The sequence below is a fragment of the Apis mellifera genome, linkage group LG14, assembly GCF_003254395.2.
Source record: "Apis mellifera strain DH4 linkage group LG14, Amel_HAv3.1, whole genome shotgun sequence".
In the NCBI taxonomy this organism is placed as follows: Eukaryota; Metazoa; Arthropoda; class Insecta; order Hymenoptera; family Apidae; genus Apis; species Apis mellifera.
In genome coordinates, this window is record NC_037651.1 from 6,356,536 (window position 1) to 6,379,114 (window position 22,579).

A 22,579-nucleotide genomic window follows, 5' to 3' on the forward strand; every position below is an offset into this window, starting at 1 on the left:
CGAAATATATTGAACATAGTATGAATGCAAATTTCAATTTTTGTAAAAAGATATACGATAAAAAATATTTTCATATCTCGAACATAATAAAAAATAAATAAATATAATATAAATAATATAAATAAATAATGCAACAAATAAATAATATAAATAAATAAATATTTAGAAAAAATTTTTTTTAATATTTCATTATTGGCGTAAACTTAAGTCGCATTTTCATATATTCTAGCATTAGTTGCATTTTCAATTCATCCACCTATTTTATATATAAAGTGCTTTCATGTAAGTTTCCAATCGTAAACCTGAATCATTTTAAATTAGCCATAAAAATTAAACGCATTCGAGTACGCGGTTCTGTATGCTCAAAGTGCCAGTCATTCAACATTTTGATAATAGTTGAAACGTTTTGTCGTCATTCATGTTGTATTAGATCGTATTAAAAAATACAATGGGAGCTGTACGCGTAATCAATGATGATGGCCAATTTTATGGAGAAATGGCTAGTGCGGGTACAAAATTGGTGGTAGTTGATTTCACAGCAACATGGTAAGCTTTTTAAGGTTACATTAAATAAAAGGTTACTAAAATCCGAAAACTTCGATTTCCATATTTACTACATAAATCGATTTAGTTTTTAAATTTTTATTTATTTTTATATTTCTTTCATATTCAAACATATTTAAGCAGTAATTATTACTTTGTAACATTAATAGCCAAAAAAAATATAATATTTTTATATCAGTATTATCAATACATTATATTTTTACATTTATTTACTAATTTGATTTGAGTGAAAAATATTAATTTTATATTTCAATTTGGAATTAATAACATTATTAATAAATTAATAACATTTTAATATAATTGTAACTAATATGATAATAATTTCAATGAGTATTTGAGGCAAACAAAATAATTTTTTAAATTTTAATATAATAATTAATTTACTAATTTTTAAATTAGGTGTGGTCCATGCCAGCGAATTGCACCAATATTTGAACAACTATCACTTAAATATCCAAATGCAGTATTCCTTAAAGTCGATGTAGACAAGTGTGCAGAAACTGCTGCTATGCAAGGAGTTAGTGCAATGCCCACATTTATATTTTACCGTAACCAAACAAAATTGGGATTGTGTCAAGGAGCTGATCCAACTGGATTGGAATCAAAAATTCTACAATTTTATGGCTCTGGAGATTTAGAGGATTCTGAGAGTCCAGTATCTGGACATGTACGAAATAGTGATAATGTTTATTACCATATTTTTGGAATGATATTTCTTGCTGCAGTTCTGTACTTGTGGAATAAGTACCAATAAACAAGTTGTGGTAACCTTCTTTCAGTGGATATTAACATTATAATTTATTCATTAATGAAAAAAAAAATGTCATCAATTAAAATATATAAGCCATTGATTTATCAACTGCATGTATTCATAATTTTATAATATTTTGTAAATATCATCACACAAAATTGATTATATATATTCAAAATATAAAACTTGTACCACATTTAGATGTTTTCACTCTCTTCTTAATAAAAAATATTATTTACATACATATATTTCCCTGGATGTCTGTACCCAACTTTGTTATATATAAAAATATTAGAAATAAAGATACTATAATATATGATTCAAAAATTTCTCAACTATATCTTTTGCAGATGGATCTAGCTACTTTCATTACAAAAGCACAATCTGAATGTTTAAATGAATCTGATGATCATAATTTCTTACAATGCTTGAATACTGATGATGGATATTTGGAAAGTGAATGTGATGAACAATTAATATTATCTATTGCATTTTCACAAGCAGTTAAAGTACATTCTTTAAAAATTAAAGCTCCCAAAGACAAGGGACCAAAAAATATTAAACTGTTTATTAATCAACCTAGAACAATTGATTTTGATATGGCAGATTCTAATACAAGCATCCAAGATTTAACGTAAATTCATTATTTTTATATTATTTATACTATTTAATATATTATAAAATCTATCTAATAATGTTATATTTTTTTGTATAGATTATCAGCAAAGGATATTGAAGAAGGTAATCCAATTGCCTTACGTTATGTGAAATTCCAAAATGTACAGAATATACAAATTTTTGTAAAAGATAATCAAACTGGTAATGAAGTAACAAGGATTGATCATTTAGCTATATTTGGCTCACCAATTTCAACAACAAATATGGGAGAGTTCAAAAGAGTAAATGGTAAGAAAGGAGAAAGTCATTAACAACAAATAAAGAATTGTAAAAGAGTATGTTATATCAAATAAACTTTCAATGGCCGTCTTGTTTTAAAAAAAATAATATTAAAATTTTGTTATGTTTCTTGTGGTTTATACATGCATTTTATGTATTCAGAATCTCCATAATTATGTAACGATAATAAAATTCCGTAGTTTATGAAATAACAACATATGTGTAATTTAAAAATTATTTGTTTATTAATAATTTATTAACAGTAATAGATTAACAAAAAATTTTTTAAAATAAATTGGAGTACTTCTTTGCATTTCTTCCAATATATATATATGTATTTACATTTAAAAAAATATTTAAAGAATTTTTACAAATGCACTTGCTCAATGGATTAATTATTAGGTGCAAAATTTTAAAAAAATTATTGTATTCATAAATAAAAATAATAAAAATTAATAATTATTTTATTTAATTATTTTACCTATCTAAATAAAAATTATTTACATAAATATGAAATAAAATTTGTTCAATATCAAATACATTATATCTTATATAAATAAAAATGCTTAATATAATTTATCATCTTATCATGTATAAAATCGTAAAATATATATTACTATAAATTATTTAATTATTTAAGAACAAGCTTTATGGATTCGCCAAATACCACCACAACGACAAGCTCGTGCCCATCTTTGATCCCATGCTCTAATTGCAGCTGTTCTTGTCATATTTTGAACTTGAGCTTTTCCAACACATCTGAAATTTTAATTTAATTTTAATTAATATAAAATTTTATATAATGAAAAATTGAAAAAAATATCAGTGATTATTATTCATTATAATACCTTGTACATTGCTTAACAAGAAGTGGTTGTTTTCCAAGATACAAATGCCTTATACCATCAACAATCTGACCACTATGCATACAACCTTCAATTGGATTAAATTCAGGTACAAATAATAATTGTTCTGGTTCTATGCTATATTCTAACTATAATTAAAAAAAAAAAGGATTAAAAGCTCTTTATAGTGAGTGAGAAAGTACTGAAAAATTTTTTTACCTGCAAAGGAAAACTTTGATAAAAAAGCACAGGTGTAGCAATAGCTGTTATACTATTGCCTTGATGTAATTGAGGTATCATAATTTGATTAGGTAGCAAGCAACAATCATCTAGAAGTAAAGCATTATTATATATCAGTGAAATATATAGTGAATAATAATAATATATTTCATCAAGTTTTTTATTTCACTGCTCTATTTTAAAATAATCACTTATAATCACTTATAATCAAAAATTTATTTTTTATTTTGTAATTCTTATTTATTATTAATTTATAATAATTTAATCAATATATATTTATAATAATATACTTTGGAATTAATATCTAATAATAAAATAATAATTTAAATTTTTATCAAATTAAAGAATATTTAATTATATTATAATAGAATAATTTTATCTTTCAAATTTTCATTTTCTTCATCTTTAGAAGTATTTCCTAATACAAGAGTTGGTTTTCTATCGTTTAAATTCATGGACTTTTTAGCTGATTCATAATCTGATTCGATTTTTAAAAATACTTCAGTTTTTTCATTTTTTGGACTTTTTATATCCGCAATAAAATATGTTGTTCTGTGATCTGTTAAATTCTTTATTAATTTTTTCTCTTCTTTTAAATTTTTATTTATATCTTTTTCAGTTGGAGAAAAATCATCAGAGAAAAAATGTTTTTTTTCAGTTTTTTGAGGATTATTTTCTCTGTTTCGTTCAGCTTTCTCAGCTTCTCTTATAAGATCAATAAAAAACAATTCTCTTGGTGAAAGAGATTCTTTTGGTATGTTTGTATCCGATTTATCTTGTGGAGTAACTGTTACCAATTTTAAATAATCTTTTATCGATTCTTTTTGATTCTTCAGATAATTATTTCCAGACTTTAATTCGTCTTCCAGATATTCGTCTTCGTTATTCTCATTGATGCTTTCGTTAATATTCTTCTTCACATTTACAATTCCAGTATGTTCGATATCATTGCCCGAATTACGACGATGAATCATTAAAGGCGGAAGATCTCTATATCTTTTAAGTTTATTATATTGAAGTTCATCAGAATTATTAATATTTAATTTATCATGTGAAATTTTATTCTTATCAATAATTAAATCATGTAATGGTTTATTTTTCAATTTTGCATTTTGCAAATAATCAAGTTTAGTATTAATTAAAGATCCAGATTTCAGAGTACTATTCGTACCATAAGATTGCAATTTCATTTTATTGTTGTTTTTAATTTCAACACATTTCCAAATAATAATCAAACACAACATAATGAAAAGCCAAATTAGAAACGCAATGAGCCAATATAAAATAAGATTACCCGACCAAATTTCAATTTTGCCTGAATGATGATTGGCAAAAGTACTAATTAAAAGGGGTGTCAATACAAACCAATAAATAAAAAATATACAGCATGATACAATACAAAATATAGTTAATTTGTATGGTTTTAAATATGGGAAACAATTATTCGATTCACTTTTCTTCAATAACAATTTTTGTTTTTTTAAACTTATTGAGTTCGTATGTTTTGCCGCAAATTTGTCATTCATTTTAACAAGTAAAAATTAAAATTAATAAAAATCTAAAAATTATAATACTATCGCACAATATGTTTTTATGTGCACTGGCGCATAATATCTACTCTATATATTTATCAATTTCCTTTTTAAATACAAGGATGTGGTTTTATCTTACTTCCGACCAATATCAATGATAAACTTGAAATGATTATTTATAAATACTATATCACAATTTTATTATACATATAAATATTACATTAATATTTATATCTCTATATATATCATACATATATCATAAAAAAACTTACCAATTAGACCATCATCTATTTGTTGAGTTTGACCATCACCATTTGGTTGAACCAATTTTGATAATAAACGGAATAATAGGGCCAATACATCGAGATTATCAGCACTACGAAGAAATACTGGAAGACACGAAGGACGCAGTAAACCCCATATACGTATTATCACAAGTAATTCTCTTAATGTATTCAAGGCTTTATGATCTTTCAGAAGTTCATACTGCATCACATAAAAAGAAAAAATTAATATTAATTTTTAATTTATTTTAAAATTAATTATACTATTTTGACCAATATATTATTCAGAATTTATTTCCAATACTAACACCACCAGACTTCATTTGCAATCTCTGTTCTGGAAGACGAGCTAGAAGATTTAAAGCCAGATCTGCGACCCATTGAATCAATTGTTGTAACGATTGTAACGTACTTGGTTCCACGGTAAATTCTTTAGGATCGAGATGTAAAAGTACCTGGAAATTATACATATATTATATGTATTGATTATATATTATGATTATATTAATATACATTATGTTTATAGATTTATTGAAATTTTTGCCGCAAAAAAAAAAATTTTGATTTTACCTTATCTACATCAGTGATTGCTTCATTAATTACTGTTGCTAAGCTCTCTGCTGGTCCCTTATCATGAGAAATTAAATCTGACGGCCGTAATAATGATTTAAACGCGGTTGCTACCGAATGTATCATAAGTAACGATGATAAATCGGCAGCTTTACTTTGTCCTGATACTAGCATTCTAAAAATATATCATTACTTGATATGAAGCAAGGTAAAATCAATATGAAAATTTATTTAAGAAATAACATGAAACCTGTACAATGATATTTTGATGCAAAGAAATTGAATATAATGATACTGTTGTATAGGCTGCAATTGTCTATTAAAGGAAACATCCAGTCTATCGCACAATGGCTCGATCATCGAAGATCTTAAACACAAGAGTACGTCCAACCAATCTAATCCCGTTACTAAACAATATTCTAATAGTGTACAAGCATAACTTAATGTTAATGATGGTCCTATAAGAAACCATATTTTTTTAATATAATTTTTACTTTTCTAAGACAATTCTTTTTTTATATAAATTTTTTAAATCAAAAATAAATTACCTCCATCAGGTAATAATTTATATAAATACAAATTTCCACGTGTATCACAAGCTAAAAGTACACAACCAAGCCAAGATATATCTATATTGGTTATCGAAACGGAACTTTTAAAATATTTGTTATTAGGTTCATCAGGTCGCCATGCCATATTTAAAGAGGAAAACGATATTTCTTTTAAACAATCACGACTTAAACAATGTATCGATGAATCCGCTAAAGCTACTACAACATAACTTGGAGGAGGTAATGTGGTAACTATAGATAATTTTGTAGTCGCTATCGCTGCAATTGGAGACGAACAACGATATTGCGATTGATGTTGCCATACCTATAAATATGTATTAAAAATATATATTATTAAGTTGAAATTATTTAAATTTGTTGTATGGAAAACAATTAAAACTTTAAATTGAAGAATACATACCACTATAGTTTTAAATGGTTCTAATGTTTTAGGCTGAAATAATTTGTGAACTGGTTGTGATTTTTCTCTTAATTCCCATACTTCCACTATACCACCACTATCACTATTTACAGCTATAACTAAAGAATCTGCATCTTCTCTGACTACAAACTTCAAATGTGTTACACTTGTATCTAAGAAAATAATTTTATTATTTTTCATATATTATAATATATGATTGAAAAAAGATTATTTAATCATACATGTATTGTCTTTTGGTGCACCATCTTGTAGAAAAAAACTAGGCAATGCTTGTGAAGTTATAGTACATTTATCATCATTTTTACGTACTAATACCCTATAACATCTAATTGGTAAATAAATATTTCCACTACTTATGGCTACTAAAATATGACCATCTAAAAGTTTACAAAATCTTATATTAATTAACTTGTTAAAAAAAAAAATAATTATTTTAACATTATTTTACAAATAATATTTATACTTTTTCCATAACATAAATCAACTGCTGTTATCCTATGTCTTGTGCTGCCTAAACTTTCTGTAGAAGAGCAAATAGGATTTTGAAAATCTTTTGTAATCATAACAGCACCAACCATGCCTGTTGTTGAAACTACTAATACACCCTCTGCTGCTCTGCCTCCAAATTGTCTTACAGAGGGAGCAAAAGGTAAATGATTAAATTTTTCACTATAATGAATACTATCCTTTTTTTCTGTTACCAATCCTGTCTAAAAAATCAAAATTTTTCCTATAAAACAAATTCATCAAAAAACAATAATAAAAAGAACTTAATATTTTACAAATACCTTTTTCCCATTGTGAAACCAAGCTGCACCTAATATATGTTCACCAACAAAACAGGTAGAACCAATTAATACCCAATCATTAAGAACATGATCCTTGAACATCCATAATTGAATATTTCCAATAGAATCAGCAACAACTAATTTATCACCTGACAAATCCCATTCTAATGCGGTGATAATATTTTTGTTTGATAACACTCTAATTACATATAATATTAATTAATTTTATGAAATTTTTTGAATAAATTATAAATTATTTATAAATATTTCATACTTGTGGGTATGCCAAGGCATATTCAAGTCACAGACATAAACATGAGATCCCCATGTTTTTCCATTATTATCATCTAACTCTGTAGTTGTAGTAAAAGCAACAATATTACGACTAGATAATGAACATAAAGATTGTCCCTCATACAGGCTAAAAATTTGATTACTGTATAAACATTAAAGAATTAAATTTTAAAAATATATTCTCTCTGAATTAAACATGATTTTATATTATAATAATAATAATAATAATAATAATAATATAAATATATTATATAATAAATTAATAATAGTAATAAAATAATTATATGTAATTCTTAAAATTTATGGAAATATATTTAATTAATTATGTAAAATTATTAATATTACAATAAATAAAATACATTTCATTTTTTAATATTTTTGATAACATAAAAGTAAATAATAAATATTTATATAATATATTTATATATTTTTTGTTATACTATGAAATTTATTTCCAATAAAATATTAATATACTAAAAATATTATATTAATATTAAAAAAAATATTTATATACAATAAAATTGTTTAATTGTAAAAAAAAATCACATACCTTTCTTGATTTAGAAAAGGTTTTGGAGCAACTTTTCTATTCACAGTATATAATAAATCCATTTTTAAGGTTATACTATATTACAATTAAAAAACACTATGACGAAGAGTGCATATTCTCAAAAATTAGTTGTTTATTATTTTTGTGAAATTGTTAACAAAAATATCAGTTATAATTTTTAATAAATTATATAACAAAATATTATGAAGAAAATGACAACAAAACTTTAAGTCCTGCACTGTCGTCAGCAGTGCGTCATGTGCTGAACTGCTATGTGTTTGTGCTCTGACCCATTCGAATTATGCATTCTTTGTTCTAATTTAGGTCATTTACAATTATGATACATTTATCGTTATTTTTAATTATTCGATTTACAACTGAATTATAAAGTAAAAAATTGCACTTCAAATACGAGAATGGTACATTATTATCAATTAATTGATTTATACAAGTGTTAATGCCTTTTAACCTTGCTCTATTTGTTTTGATTCGCTTTTATTCCTTAAGACTAGCTATAATAAATTATATTTGCATTTTTCTCTCCTTATTTATTTCAATTTCCTGTACCTATTTTGTGCTGTAATAAAAATTGAAAATATTGCTTAGACTTTTTGTTAATTTACATTTTTCATTATTCATTTTTCTATGCTGTCCATTGGAATGTGAATACATTGTTGCTTAAATATGACATTAAAAAAAAAAAACAATATCAAAATTGAAATGCATGATCTATAAATAAAATAAAAATTATGGATAATAGATTATTAGAAATCTTGTTTGCCTATATTTTTATTTTTTGTGTACTCTGCATGTTATATTTACTTTTTAAAGTATATGTATATTTTAAAATGATATACTTATCATTAGTTAATTAAATATTTAATTATTTTTTCTTGCTCCCTGTGTAAAAATTATTTCTATTCTATCTTTATTTTTAATTTTATATATATAAGAAATCTATCATAATAGAATTTTTATATATATATTTTTAATTTTATATGTGAGTATAATTTATGGAATCTATATGTGAATTTTCATGCATTCCATATTATAAAATATACAAAATTTTAATGATTTTATTACATAGAAAATGGATGGTGATCAAGGAAAGGATAGTCCTTCCAAACCAACTGAAAATATTAATACTAAATCTGCAAAGCCATTAGGATTAAGTACAAGAATTGCTCTTGAAATATTACAACGTGATGTTAAAAGAGTTTTACAAGAATATGAAGAAGAGTACAAAAGAAATAAGTAATTTCATTATTTATTTATTATTTATATTATTTATATTATATTTATAAATGAATTCCATATTTTATATTGTCAATATTATATATATTATGTGCAGAAAATATAAAGCTTGGCTAAAGGACACATTACATCATCGTAGTCAATATACAACTCTTTGTTGGACTTCAGCAATTGCACTTTTGATCAATGCCATTATACTTGTTATTGCATTCTTCACAATCAACGATACATGGTATGAATTAAATCAATCTTTTTTCATGTATTATAAATATAGTATTATATAAAATATTAATGCTTGTAATATCAGCAATAGTATATTATTATATTTATATTAAATTATTGGTATAAACTTTTATTCATAAAATTCATAAAAATGGTTTACAAAAATTATAAGAATTAAAATATGAATTATTATATGTAATAAATAAAATTTGATATCATAGGTATCCTACACTGCCTTATGAAGGACTGACTGTTTGTTGTCTAGTGATGTTAAATTTTATTTTAGTTGTATCTGATAATAAATTACGACATGAAGAAATTCCTTATAGAGTACGAGGTCTCCTCGACCAATTAGAAGGTATCTCAAAATAATTAAATATTCAAATTTTATTACACATTAAATAAATTTTTTTTGTAAATAATTGTATTTCTCTGATTTCAGTGGCAAAAAACACTTGCCAATGGAATCCAGAGAATTATCCACATTTATGCAGTCCATTGTCTCCTTGCTTAACTTTACAGTGGACTTATCGCGATGGTCGCATAATTAATTTACCCTGGGCATTGTTAGTTGCTAGTGATATAATTGTCATAAAACCCGGACAACAAGCACCTGGATATTGTGTCCCTTATGATGTAAATTACAACTTTTTCAATTCAATATATTTAACATGTTTGATCACATGAAATAAAAATTTTAATATAATTAAAAATAATTTTAGGATGCTGATGCACCAGTATTACATGCAAGAGAAGTATATAGTCCTCAAGTTCACAGTGCTAATGAAATATTTTCAACGCCACAGGCACGAACGCCTTTAAAAAATAAAATTTACAAACTTCAAGAAACACCATATTTAATGAATCTCAGAATGGCTCTCGATCAAGCTTTAGACAGACCGGTCACATATCACAATCGCAAACGGCATCTTTTAATGATATGTTGTATCGAACAATTGGCTTATCCAATTCTTTTGATTATCGTTCTAGTTGCTAATTTATTTCGATATATGTATGTGTCAGAATATTTCGGTGTTGGTTATTGGAATGAAATGTTCCTGTTACAACCGATTGCTATTAGTATCCCTTTACTTCCGTTAGTATTCCCGACTTGTTGGATTTTTTTAAATTGTTTTGGAATGGCTCGTTTCAAAGCTTTATTTAAGCTTTATCAATCTTCAAAGAAACTTCAGGTTAATACATCATTAAGACATCAAAAGAATTTTCTTTGAATATCGGATAAATATTATTGTATGGTATATCCTAAAATTCATTCGTTTTAGTTTGTAGATCCTTTTGAAGATGCGGATATTTCTGGGCCTAGCCATCCAGAAGTAGTGTACAATTGGTTGGAATTAAAAGAATACTTTTTTGATATATTGTTTGGTAAAGAACACATGATGTCAAGATCCGCCAGTATTCTACATGTTTTAGGATCAGTCACGGTATTTTAAACGACGACTTTATCTTTAAATAATATTAAAGAAAATGAGTGAAAGCAAGCCAATTTCCAGGCATTGTGTTGTGTGGATAAAAAAGGGATCCTTTCGTGGCCTAATCCAACTGCCGAGAAAGTATTCTTTTTACGAAATGCTAATACTCTATCTCCATCTTCAAGGTAAATATTTATAAAAATCGACATTCTTTATCAATATTCAATTTAAATATCTAAATAATTAAAATTATTTTGTAGTACTGGTAGCTTAGATAGAAATTCAGAACCTCAGTATCAGACACAAACTGACGACTCCAAACAAGATTCGAATAAGACATCCTATGTAACTCATGGTAAAAGAAAGAAAATTAAAAAAATATATAAATAATAAAATAATAAAATATATAAATATATAAAAATAAAATAATTACAATTAAAATAATCGCCTCAAAAATAATTTTCAGATATGTCCCATTCAACAGCTGAAGTTTTGGATCTTACTCATGACCATGCTTTACCATTTCGTCTACAGTTCGATGACCATTCTTGGAGGCAACATTTGAACTCATTAAAACCCCTAGGTTTAGCGATTCTTCTCAACACATGTAATATGGATACACAAGAGCATTACATGCAGTTTTGTTGCCATGTCACGTGTGAAGCTCTTTTTAATGAAAATCTAGTACCAGTAACGAACAGACGGTAGGTATACATGTCTTTAGGAATGTATTTATCGTTTATGTGTTTTTTTTTTCGCAAATGCATTTCTTCCCCTCGTTTGTCTGCATTATCTCTGCAAAACTAATTCTCCTAATATGTCAATGCTAATTACATCCAGTTTATCATATGACAGTTAATCATTATCCTAAGACAGTATCCAATGGTAACACGTCCAATTTACCAGTAACGTTGATCATACACATTTGTCAGCTACCAGGATCACAGTGTAGAAGATAAGAGTGGGTATCAGGCAAAAGATACAATGCAAAGTTCAAGACAGGTGTATTTAGTCGACGAATCAGGGAGCCTTGGACATATGTGGTCAGTCCAACCATAGTTATTTATACGTATCCTCCTCGTATTTATAGTTAATCCTGTATATATGGGTGAATGTTATCTCCAAACGTACATATATTCATGAGAATGCTAATCATGGGACAATCTCATATTTCTGTTCTGTTCTATTCTATTCTTTTCTACTCATCTTTGTTAATATATATAATGATTTCATTTTATTTTATGTGTATGATTTTTATAGGTGTTTATGCGAATTAGCCAAGCAGATAGGTTTCCAAGATCAGGCACAAAATATATTTCAATTGGAGCAACAGTTGTCCACGTTTAGGCATGTTGTAAGCATCATTTTTAACTTTTTCCTTTGTAATTCAATAAATAAAAAAATTATAAATCTTTTTGTTTCAGCAACCAGAAATGGTTCGACGAGATATCAAATTTGCACGATCTTTGAGTATCGCGACAAAATTAAAATTTCCATTTCCGCACATGGTAGCTGTAGTAGTTAGAGAACGCAGTGGCGGAGGTTTGCAATTACTTACACAGGGTACAGCGGATATAATATTGGATTCTTGCATCGAATTTTGGGATGGTCATGATCTCTGTCCATTATCAGCATCGGATAGGTATGAAAATATTAAACTTTGAGAAATTTCATTTATATTCTTATATTCAAATGTTTTATATATATTTCAGGAAAAAGGTGCAAGATTTTTATCAAAGAACGAGCTTAACATCATATTGTACTGCATTTGCGTATAGGCCACTAACACGTGGTATTTGTGATAAAATGTCTAAAATATATTTAGAACTTCCTGCAGATAGTAAACATTTATATGCACCTCATAGGAGTCCTACTCCTTTACCTTGGGACTTTAGAAATGTTCTTGATCCTAGAGTGAAAGGCATACTTGGACAATTTCACTCGACTGGTAATTACTATTTTTTTCATTAATTTATTATTATCATTTAATATTATTCGAAGCTGTTAAAAATTTTATTAATTATTATATTTTTATACAAATTTTCACAGATTCTTTATTGTGCAATGAAAACAAAGACGACGTTGTAAATGATGTTGATAGCTGCTTTGACATTCAATGTAATCAAGTTTTTATTGGTATGGTCACTATGCAATATCAAGCACAAACAGATATGGTAAAACATTTTTATCGATTCAAAATAAATTTGTAGTAAATGAATCAATAAAAACATTTTATATACAAATTTCTATAAAATGTTTAATAGGTACAATTAATTGAACAACTCGACAGAGCTTGTATCCGATTTGTTCACTTCAGCAAAGAAAACGAATTAAGATCACGTGTATTCTCGGAAAAGATGGGCCTCGAAAGCGGATGGAATTGTCACATATCGTTGCTCAGTGAAAGAGCTAGGTACAGTACCTTTTTCTTCTATCAATTAATTATATTAAATGTCTCTATGAACTATTTTGCTTTGCTTTCTTTTGCTTTTGGATTAATATCTGAAAAGTTTGGGGCATGTCCTCACATTGGAAAGTACAGACTATCTTCTTTGTCTTATATGTGTAAAGTTTTATATGTATACAAAAAAAACATATTCAACACAAAGTATCACACTAATCGTATGTTGTTGGTGTTATAATTTTCTTCTCTTTGTCAATTAATATGAATATAATATATATACATACAGTATTATATAGATATATGTCGTCTCTTAGTGTTTTTTCTTCTTTCTCTTTAATCTGTTGTAAGTTTAAAATAAATGGTGGCAACTGATATAATGAATTTGTTTAACTAGCTATATTCGTCATAACTATGTGACGTAAAATATGTGATGTGAATGTAAAATATGCATGTACGTTACAGGAGACAGCAATGGCTGGAGAGATATCCACACATGCCTCCATCGTATATGTTTGTCTATACCTCTTTCTTTCATTATTGTTACTAATTTGCATGTTTATTCGTTACGCTCTTTATTAATAATTTTTTTTCTTTTAATTTTTCTTACAAATATCAATTCTTCATAAAGTTTTTTAAATGCATTCTTCGAATGCGATTAGTTGATTTGTTTCTTCTCCTTTGATTTCATTTTAATTTATATGTATTTTAATGAACAGAATTTTTCAAATTTAAATATTATATATATTTGCTATTTATTCCATAATTATTTTAATGATTAGAAAATTAAGTTATGTTAAAATGATTGTATTTGTGCTGGTAGTTAATAATGAAATACGTTACCATAGTTTAATGGCTTCTTTCATTAGTGGAAACAAACTTATATTATAATACTTTTTGAGACTTAATATATTAATTCTTTCTGTACACTTCAACAGTTATTCTTATGCACATGTGTTAATATCTCGTAATTTACATGACATACAAAAAATACACATAAATAAATGTATGTAACTAACACGCCAATAATTAGGTCCGAGAGTCTAGTGGGTTGGTGGGTGAGCCAGGCAGCAGCCATGTCCTCACCCACTCCCTCGGCCCAATCTCATCAGCATAATTACTCCTGCATGGATGAGGCCAGCCACTTGCTTAATCGTGTCTCTCCTCGGTATGTTACATAATTTACCCTTTTATCAAAAACACTAAAAAAAGTACATTCATCATTATCTATTCATCATCATTACACACATCTACTTTTATTGAAGGGGATACATTTTAAAGAAATTAACCTTTAGTTTCTTCCTTTAAGTAATTATTTAATGAAATATCTATATTTTTATATATATATCATGCTAACATCTTAATCTACTATATATATTTGTATTATATATAATACAAATATAATTTGTATTATTCAAAATTACAAATAACGATAAACAATGTTATTTTCTTATAATTTCCAATAATACAAATTATATGAAAAATAAAATAAAACATGATATATTTAATATGGCATAAAAAAATACCGATATTTTATTAAATGACTACAATGTGAATTTTTATGCGGTTTGGAAATGTTCAAATATTCAATCAATATATAAAAAAATATATCATATATATTATTTATTAAAACACTTTCAGAAGATAAAGAAAATTATATCATTAAAGATTCTTTGTGATTCATTCCAATATCTCAATTGATTTGAGATATAAGGATTCAAAGTTTCATACTATTTAAAACAATGCAAAGATTATAAAAGGACTTATAATTTACATTTTTTTCTTGGAAATACACTATGTCTTTCAAGAATTGTATACTTTTTCCAAAAATCGCGTTTGTCACTTGTTTGAAGTTTGAGATAGTCAGTGAAACGAAGAGATAAAGATAGCAAACGATTAAAAATTATTTCTTTCATTATATTCCGATATCTCGGAAATCGGAAGTCGTATTGAAATAAACGAAAAAGAATTTAGAGTAAAGAGAATAAAGAGTAAGGATCCATGTTTCTAATGATCCGTGCATTCATTCGTTATTTGGAAATCGTTATTCTCGAAATTAGCAGTTTAAAATCTTTTTAATTTTAATATAGTTTAATTGAGTTTTAAGGCAAATTATGGTAATTATTCGAGCTTAGAGAAGTCGCTTTTTAATTGAAAAACAACATCAAAAATGTTTTATTTTGATTTGAAGAATCATCCCTTAAATTTTTAAACATCTATAGTCGAATATTATATATTCGACTATATTATATATTAAATATTATATATTATATATTCTTATATAAAATATAAAAAATATGCATAAAAATCCGCTACCTGATAATAATCTAAAAGGAAAGAACAAAGTTTATCTATTTTTATCATCTCTTCTTTAAAAGATATATCTTTCGCTTCATAATATACAATTACTCGAAATCGAAAAAGTATTGCGAACACTTGAAATATTAAGAGCATGCGTTCAAACATTTTTGCTGCATAATTATGCTGCATCGATGTGTTTGTGTTACAAGGAATTCCCATCATGCATGAACGGTACACGAGATAATCATGTTTCCATAGTATGATTCTGTTTTTGCATTGTAGCACCAATTTGGATAATAGCCGTGCTATGAGTATGTCAGCACCAAGCGCTATAAATACCGATTTCTCCACCGTGAAATTCGATGATGAAACCACGGAATGGAATGACACGGGAACATCTCAAGTTAAAAGCGCTATGAGCCACAGGTTTGTCCTTCTTTAAACTTATTATTTGATACATTTCTTTGAGAAAAAAGTCATTTATCTTTGCAATTATCCTTGAGATTCGATTTTCCTATAATATTATTTTAAATTTGCATGGCAGTCTAAGTCATCTAATACAAAGGATCACGAGAACAGGATCAGCACACGTTTCGTAATTATTTTTCGTTCTCCCTTGATATTTTTCTCAAATAGAGACTAGATCTTTTTTTCATACAATTATCCGCTTTTTTAGTTCCCTCATTATTTTATCTATGCTTTAATTTTTACATATTGGTAGATTTTTGAGACGTGCAAAAATCCTAAAATACAAATTGGATTGGATTTCTAAAAGTTTCGCAACTCGAAAATTCTCCAGAATAATTGAAATGAATTTTCGAGGATTGGGATTCTCGAAAACATTAAAAAAATTGAGATCCTCAAATATGCCAAAATTTTAGATATTTAATATTTTCAAGAATTTCGAGAATCCATTTTTCAGGACTAGATATTATTAATACAGTATAACCATGGTTTCAGCCCAACCCAGCCTCTTCCCGATCCATTCCAATTGGATTCCAGCATATTTCTGGTAGATCTTAATTCGTTCATTTTGACTTTCATTTTATATTTCGATTTCGATCACGTGCTGTAATTATTTAACGAATAATCGATTCTCTATATAGGGAACAGGACACGGTGAGAAGCGAGGATAGCGTGCTTGTACAAAGCGTAGATCTGGGTTCCGGGCAAGAAGCATGGAGATCTTTGAGTTGTCTCACAGACAGCACGGAGCAAAGCGCTCCTGTAAATTTTGACTTGTCGAATAGGGTGAGTTCCCGCGATAAAATTACTTTCTTTCCTATATTTTTAATTTGTACATCCTGTATCTAGGCAAAACTACCTCGAGGCATCGATAAGATTCGACCACACATAGAATTAATAGACAATGTACCCCTTTTGGTATCTCTGTTCACCGATTGCAACACCGCTGTTACAAGGGAAATGTTGCACATTATGCAAGATTATGGAGAAGTTGTATGCGTACTTGGCTCCTCTGCTAATGCAGAAAATATGCCCATCTTCATGCAAGCAGATGCAGGGTAAATATATTAATCGTAATTGAAAGAATTTATAATAAAAAAATGTTTATCTTTTTCCTGAGATATTGCATAATTCCTGAAATTACACAAATATAATTAATTTTTGATTAATGACATATTCGTTATACATTGTTGCAAAATATCTTCATAAAGCTATATAAAAATTTTGAATCTAATGATTAAAATTTGACAAGAGTCGTTTTTTGAATTTGCATATGTTCTTCCATTAAAAAACAAATTTTCTATAAAAAAAAAATTGTTAAATATATTATACATACAATATAAAAGACTATCATAATCTATTTAGTTATGCAGCGACCTGGAAGCTGATAACTCGTATTATAAATCGTGTCTCTTTCAATTTTAGCGGTGATAACCGGTTTGTAGAATACGCGAATTCTCTTCTTAAGCGGTTCTACATATTGATACGACAATTTATTCGTAGTTCCATAATCTGGCTTGAACTTAGTCTGCCAAAATTCTCGTTTCCGTGGTCTCTTGACATCAACAGGTGTATATTGATAAGATTCCTTCATTACTGTTGTAGAATCCATCGGTATCGATTGTTGAAGTTTACTTTGATACGGTTTGAAAGAAATCGTTCTTACGTATCCAGGATTTAAATAAGACGTTTTGTTAATGGTTGTCATATCATGATAACCATGAATAGACAAATTTGTTCTTGGAATAAAGGGTTTCCGTTTTTTCGTAGTTGAAGGAAGATACGAGAGCTTATATATCGTATCAGATTCCATTTTTCCGGGTTTTGTCGTTAACATTTTCTCGTATTTTGCAAAACTAGTCCTTGGTTGAGGAATAAAACTCAATTTTGAGTAAGACAAATTATACGTCGTCTCTGACTCGAGTTTTAAGGTTGGTCTCTTATAAGGTTGATGATATAACGTAGAACGAGCTCTTTCTGGTTGCAAGTATCCGTCTTTACATATGGAATCCTCTAATTTGTTTGAATTCTCGAGTGCACGTTGAGAAACATCGACAATATACATTTTTATAAAAATTTAATCACGCGTGGAATAATAAATTCGTATAAAAGTTTAATCGATATAAAGAACGTGTCAAATTATATTATACATTCAATTATTTTATGCAATGTTCAAGTATATCAAAATCAAAGAAAATATAATAATGAAATATATCTACTTGGAAAATTGATAATATTCTTGATCTGAATTATGCTCAATTTTGAAAATGTATAATTAAAAATATGGATTTTGTTTTAGAGTGGCGGTAGAACCATTGTATCCACAAGTTTGTCAAAGAGTTCCTGTATTGACACCAACCAAAGACGATCAGGGTCCATCTCCAGTTGATTTAAGCAGAGCATTGAATTCTGTTGCTTGCTCTTTAAGCGTGAAACGAGAAGATCCAATTGCAATTTTTCACTTAATCATGGAGGTGAATAATGGATTATATGAAATTTTTAATTATACCCATCATCAATTTGATTCCATTTAAAAGAATTTGTATAATATATTCAATTTCCAGTTTTATTATTAAATTCTTGTCGTAGTTATTATAATTATTGGACATTATTTATTGTATATTTAGGCTCGGCATTATATGATGTGCCTCTGGAATTGTGTGCAATTCTGGCTCTGTTGTACAGTTACTCTCTCCTTCACACAAGCTATGTCCGGTTTCCTGTTACTACCGCCCTTATTTTCGGTTGATCAAGTCTTATGGTTGTGTTGCTTAATCATTCCAATATTATCTATATCTATGATTGCTACACCAATGGATCCTACTATAATGCAACGTGCAACTGGTAAAAACCAATGTACTGTAAATGGCCAGGTAAGGAAGGATAATTATTATAATAATAATAAATGGATTACACATGATTATTCTAATTTATTAGATTCTTACCAACGTAACTGAAGAAATGGAATCTTACGCTTCCTTTCATTTTAGAAATATTGAAATATTTAAAAAATTGAAATTCCAAATAATAAATGCATGATCATCCTTAATTTAACAATGGAACATTATTTATTATCGGTACTTTGTATTTATATTTTTCTGAAAAAATTATCTCCGTATAAAGTAATTATAATTTTAAGTAGTAAAATTCTTTAAAAAATTCCATGTTATATAAAAATGTAAATTGTTAGAGAAAACATTTTTTAGATTTAAAAAATTTAGAAAAATTCTTTTTTGAATTTTTTATAAGTACTTTCTTGATTTTTCAGGTTGCATTGTTTGTTCTTTGGTGTTATGGCAGTAAATTTTTGCCGACAGTCATAACGATAGTTCTGTCGCAATGTATTTCATTTTTATCTTTGTGCCCTACTTATACACCAGATTCTAAATGCTTGTATGTATACCCAGATACACAAGGAGAAGTTTCATGGGGTGGTTGGGGTGACAAACCAAATATTATTTTAGTGATACAACATTTTGCTTTGTCGCTGTTAGTTTTACATTTGGGTAAATCTTATTTATTTTCTAATCTTTGATGAAAGAATTTTTGATGAATATTATCGAATCCTTTAATATTTTTCTTTCATATAGTAACAATATCCATAAGCTTTGTACATAGAGAATATTCTATTTGGAAGAAACAACCCTTTAACAATTATGTATGGTTTTTCAGTGCATTTATAGCGTGAGTATAAAAATTATATAAAATATATATACTTAATTCAAAAAGTACTAATATAAGTACTCAAAAGTCATGTTACTTTTTTATTTTTTAAAAAATACTTCAATTTTTTAAATCATTTTTTATAAATCATAAATTTTAATTATAATTGTATGCGTGTGGATATATTATATCTAAAACATTTCTTTAATTCGAATCAAATTTTTTAGATTATGCGCACAAGCTGCATTCTCAGGAACAGTGTTTTGTAAATTCTGGAAAGACGAAGGACAAAGTATAAAAGACTTTCCTTTACATCTTCCTCTATTTTTCTTAGTTTCATTACCACTAATCTTTGCTATTAACGAATTGATCAAATGGCAGGAAATCAAGTAAGTTTTATATATATTATATATATTATATGTTAAAAATATATTTAATTTATTATTCTAATATTTACAGGGTAAATGTGAGGTATCAAAAAAGAGCACGATTAGAATTTGGTACAAAACTTGGTATGAATTCACCATTTTAAAAAAATTTTTCTTCTAAATAAAAAGGACTAAATATAAATATAAATATAGCCAAATAAATATATATGTATATGTATATGTATATGTATATGTATATGTATATGTATATAAGAGAACAAAAATACTCAAGTTTCGCATAATACCATTATTGTATTAAGCTATATTTCATGAAAATCATTAGATACTCTTAATTTATGAATTATGAATTATTTATTTTATAAATGCATTAAACATTATTCAAATGATATAATTTAAACTATTATAATAATATTACGATTTAAGATATAAATTTATTCATATGGACATGGATGTATAATATTTAATATTTACGAAAAAGTATTAGAAATCTTCTATTTAAAATGAAATATCGGCGATTTAGTAGCCTTGCGAGATAATTAAAATTAATATTTTCGAAACGTATATAATTGTTTTCATAATTCGATATAAATTGATATAGTATTTATATTTTTGTATAACAACAAACGAATATTTTACATGTTAGAAATTAATGTATCATATGACACTCGCTATTGCAAATTTATGTGATGTATTGTATTTAATTTAAAGTATTTTATAGAAAAAATTTCAGTTCAAATTATTGTTTTTTTAACTTGTTAAATTTTAAATTTTCTGATATAATATTATATTTAATGTAATATATAATTATATTATATATTAATAACATAATTATAATATATAATATAATTAAAATAATTTTATATTTTAGAGAAATTTATTGGGTTGGCAACTAAATAATTGCGGATTTTTTTTAGAAAATCAAAGACAATTTTTTCATGAAACTAAATAACTTTATTCTGTAATGTGTTGCCCATTTTGATCAATCACCTTTTGCCATCTTTCAGGCAGCATCATAATCCCACATTCATAAAACTTTTGATTTTTATTAGCAAAAAACTGAATCAGGTACGATTTGATATCATCATCATTATTGAAATTTTTACTATTCAAGGAGTTTTGTAAAGATCGAAACAAAAAATAATCAGATGGTGCAAGGTCAGGATGGTGGATGTGGCAAAACATCCTAACCAAGTTTCAATAATTTTTGCCGAGTGACCAAAGATGTGTATGGCCTTGCATTGTCATGATGAAATACAACATCTTTTCGATTTGTCAATTCGGGCCGCTTTTCTTCAACTGCATTGTTTAATTTCGTTAATTGTTCAATGTAGACAACAGAATTGATCGTTCGGTTGAGTGGTAAGAGTTCAAAATAGACAATTCCTTTGTAATCCCATCAAATTGATAACAAAACCTTCTTTTGATGAATACCAGCTTTTGATGTTGTTTGAGCTGGTTCATGTGGCCTGTTCCACGATCTTTTCCGTTTGATATTGTTGTAAACAACCCATTTTTCATCGCCAGTTATCAGTCATTTTAAAAATGGATCATTTTCATTACGGATCATTTTCATTACGTTTCTTTAGCAAAAAAAAAAAAAAAACTGCGTTGCATTAAATGCTTTTCTTTCAGTTCGTGAGGAACCCATGTACCGAGTTTTTGAACATAGCCAAGTTGTTTTAAGTGGTTTTCAATGCATGTACGCGATACATGAAGCTTCTCTGCAATCTCACGAGTTGTACTGTGACGATCCGAATCGATTATTGCTTTGATTAGGTCGACATCAACTTCAACTGGACGACCAGAGCGTTTTTCGTCTTTGAGTGAAAAATCACCAGAATGAAATTTGTTAAATCAATTTTGACACTGCCGTTCTTTTAAGGCTTCGTCGCCATAAACAGCACATAACTTTTTGCGAAAATAAGAAAGCAAAATATGACGATAATGTTCCTTTTGATTTTCCATTTTTCAACGAACGCCAAACAAAAACTACGCAACCGATCAAAAAACTTTTTTTACTGATTGACTAAAGCTAAATTGCTAACTATCAAATAACAAAATGTGTTTTACATTTGGACTATGCCAGCAAACCTAAAAATTCAATTGAAGCCATCTATAAGTGAAATCCGCAATTACTTAGTTG

The 22,579-nt window shown here is 27.0% G+C and overlaps 4 protein-coding genes across 10 annotated transcripts; 2 read left to right on the forward strand and 2 right to left on the reverse strand.

Annotated features, from left to right (window-relative positions):
- Nucleotides 1-290: 290 nt before the first annotated feature.
- On the forward strand, nt 291-2,658 carry LOC550734 (thioredoxin-like protein 1). The gene is made up of 4 exons (XM_623125.6): nt 291-546; nt 964-1,231; nt 1,666-1,949; nt 2,031-2,658. The coding sequence occupies exons 1-4, from the start codon at nt 449-451 to the stop codon at nt 2,242-2,244; spliced, it is 864 nt and encodes a 287-aa protein (XP_623128.1). The 5' UTR covers nt 291-448; the 3' UTR covers nt 2,245-2,658.
- On the reverse strand, nt 2,656-8,448 carry LOC551212 (mediator of RNA polymerase II transcription subunit 16). Of its 3 annotated transcripts, none has more exons than XM_006562323.3 (14): nt 8,309-8,448; nt 7,739-7,885; nt 7,465-7,663; nt 7,140-7,386; nt 6,898-7,053; nt 6,656-6,828; nt 6,232-6,559; nt 5,934-6,141; nt 5,684-5,858; nt 5,422-5,568; nt 5,102-5,315; nt 3,277-3,386; nt 3,061-3,206; nt 2,656-2,971 (listed from the first exon to the last, which is right to left on the reverse strand). In XM_006562323.3, the coding sequence occupies exons 1-14, from the start codon at nt 8,368-8,370 to the stop codon at nt 2,848-2,850; spliced, it is 2,436 nt and encodes an 811-aa protein (XP_006562386.1). In that variant the 5' UTR covers nt 8,371-8,448; the 3' UTR covers nt 2,656-2,847. The 3 variants fall into 3 exon arrangements, with proteins under 3 accessions (XP_006562386.1, XP_006562385.1, XP_006562384.1); XM_006562322.3 differs by having other exon boundaries at nt 5,940-6,141; nt 7,739-7,900; nt 8,309-8,446; XM_006562321.3 differs by having other exon boundaries at nt 7,739-7,900; nt 8,309-8,446.
- Nucleotides 8,449-8,590: 142 nt separating this feature from the next.
- LOC412623 (transmembrane protein 94) lies at nt 8,591-20,597 on the forward strand. 5 transcript variants are annotated; one of them, XM_006562318.3, is made up of 27 exons: nt 8,591-8,727; nt 9,396-9,562; nt 9,660-9,794; nt 10,006-10,142; nt 10,227-10,420; nt 10,507-10,977; nt 11,068-11,229; nt 11,299-11,402; nt 11,478-11,572; nt 11,684-11,921; nt 12,150-12,260; nt 12,478-12,571; nt 12,642-12,859; nt 12,930-13,165; nt 13,267-13,391; nt 13,482-13,630; nt 14,084-14,131; nt 14,652-14,786; nt 16,202-16,345; nt 17,026-17,170; nt 17,234-17,442; nt 18,684-18,858; nt 19,012-19,257; nt 19,653-19,890; nt 19,975-20,068; nt 20,275-20,436; nt 20,507-20,597. In XM_006562318.3, the coding sequence occupies exons 1-27, from the start codon at nt 8,725-8,727 to the stop codon at nt 20,577-20,579; spliced, it is 4,308 nt and encodes a 1,435-aa protein (XP_006562381.1). In that variant the 5' UTR covers nt 8,591-8,724; the 3' UTR covers nt 20,580-20,597. The 5 variants fall into 5 exon arrangements, with proteins under 5 accessions (XP_006562381.1, XP_006562382.1, XP_006562383.1 ...); XM_006562319.3 differs by lacking the exon at nt 14,084-14,131; XM_006562320.3 differs by lacking the exon at nt 12,150-12,260.
- Nucleotides 17,245-18,560, reverse strand: LOC107965532. Its single transcript, XM_016916327.2, has 2 exons — nt 17,721-18,560; nt 17,245-17,518 (listed from the first exon to the last, which is right to left on the reverse strand). The coding sequence occupies exon 1, from the start codon at nt 18,447-18,449 to the stop codon at nt 17,742-17,744; it is 708 nt and encodes a 235-aa protein (XP_016771816.1). The 5' UTR covers nt 18,450-18,560; the 3' UTR covers nt 17,245-17,518; nt 17,721-17,741.
- Nucleotides 20,598-22,579: the final 1,982 nt, after the last annotated feature.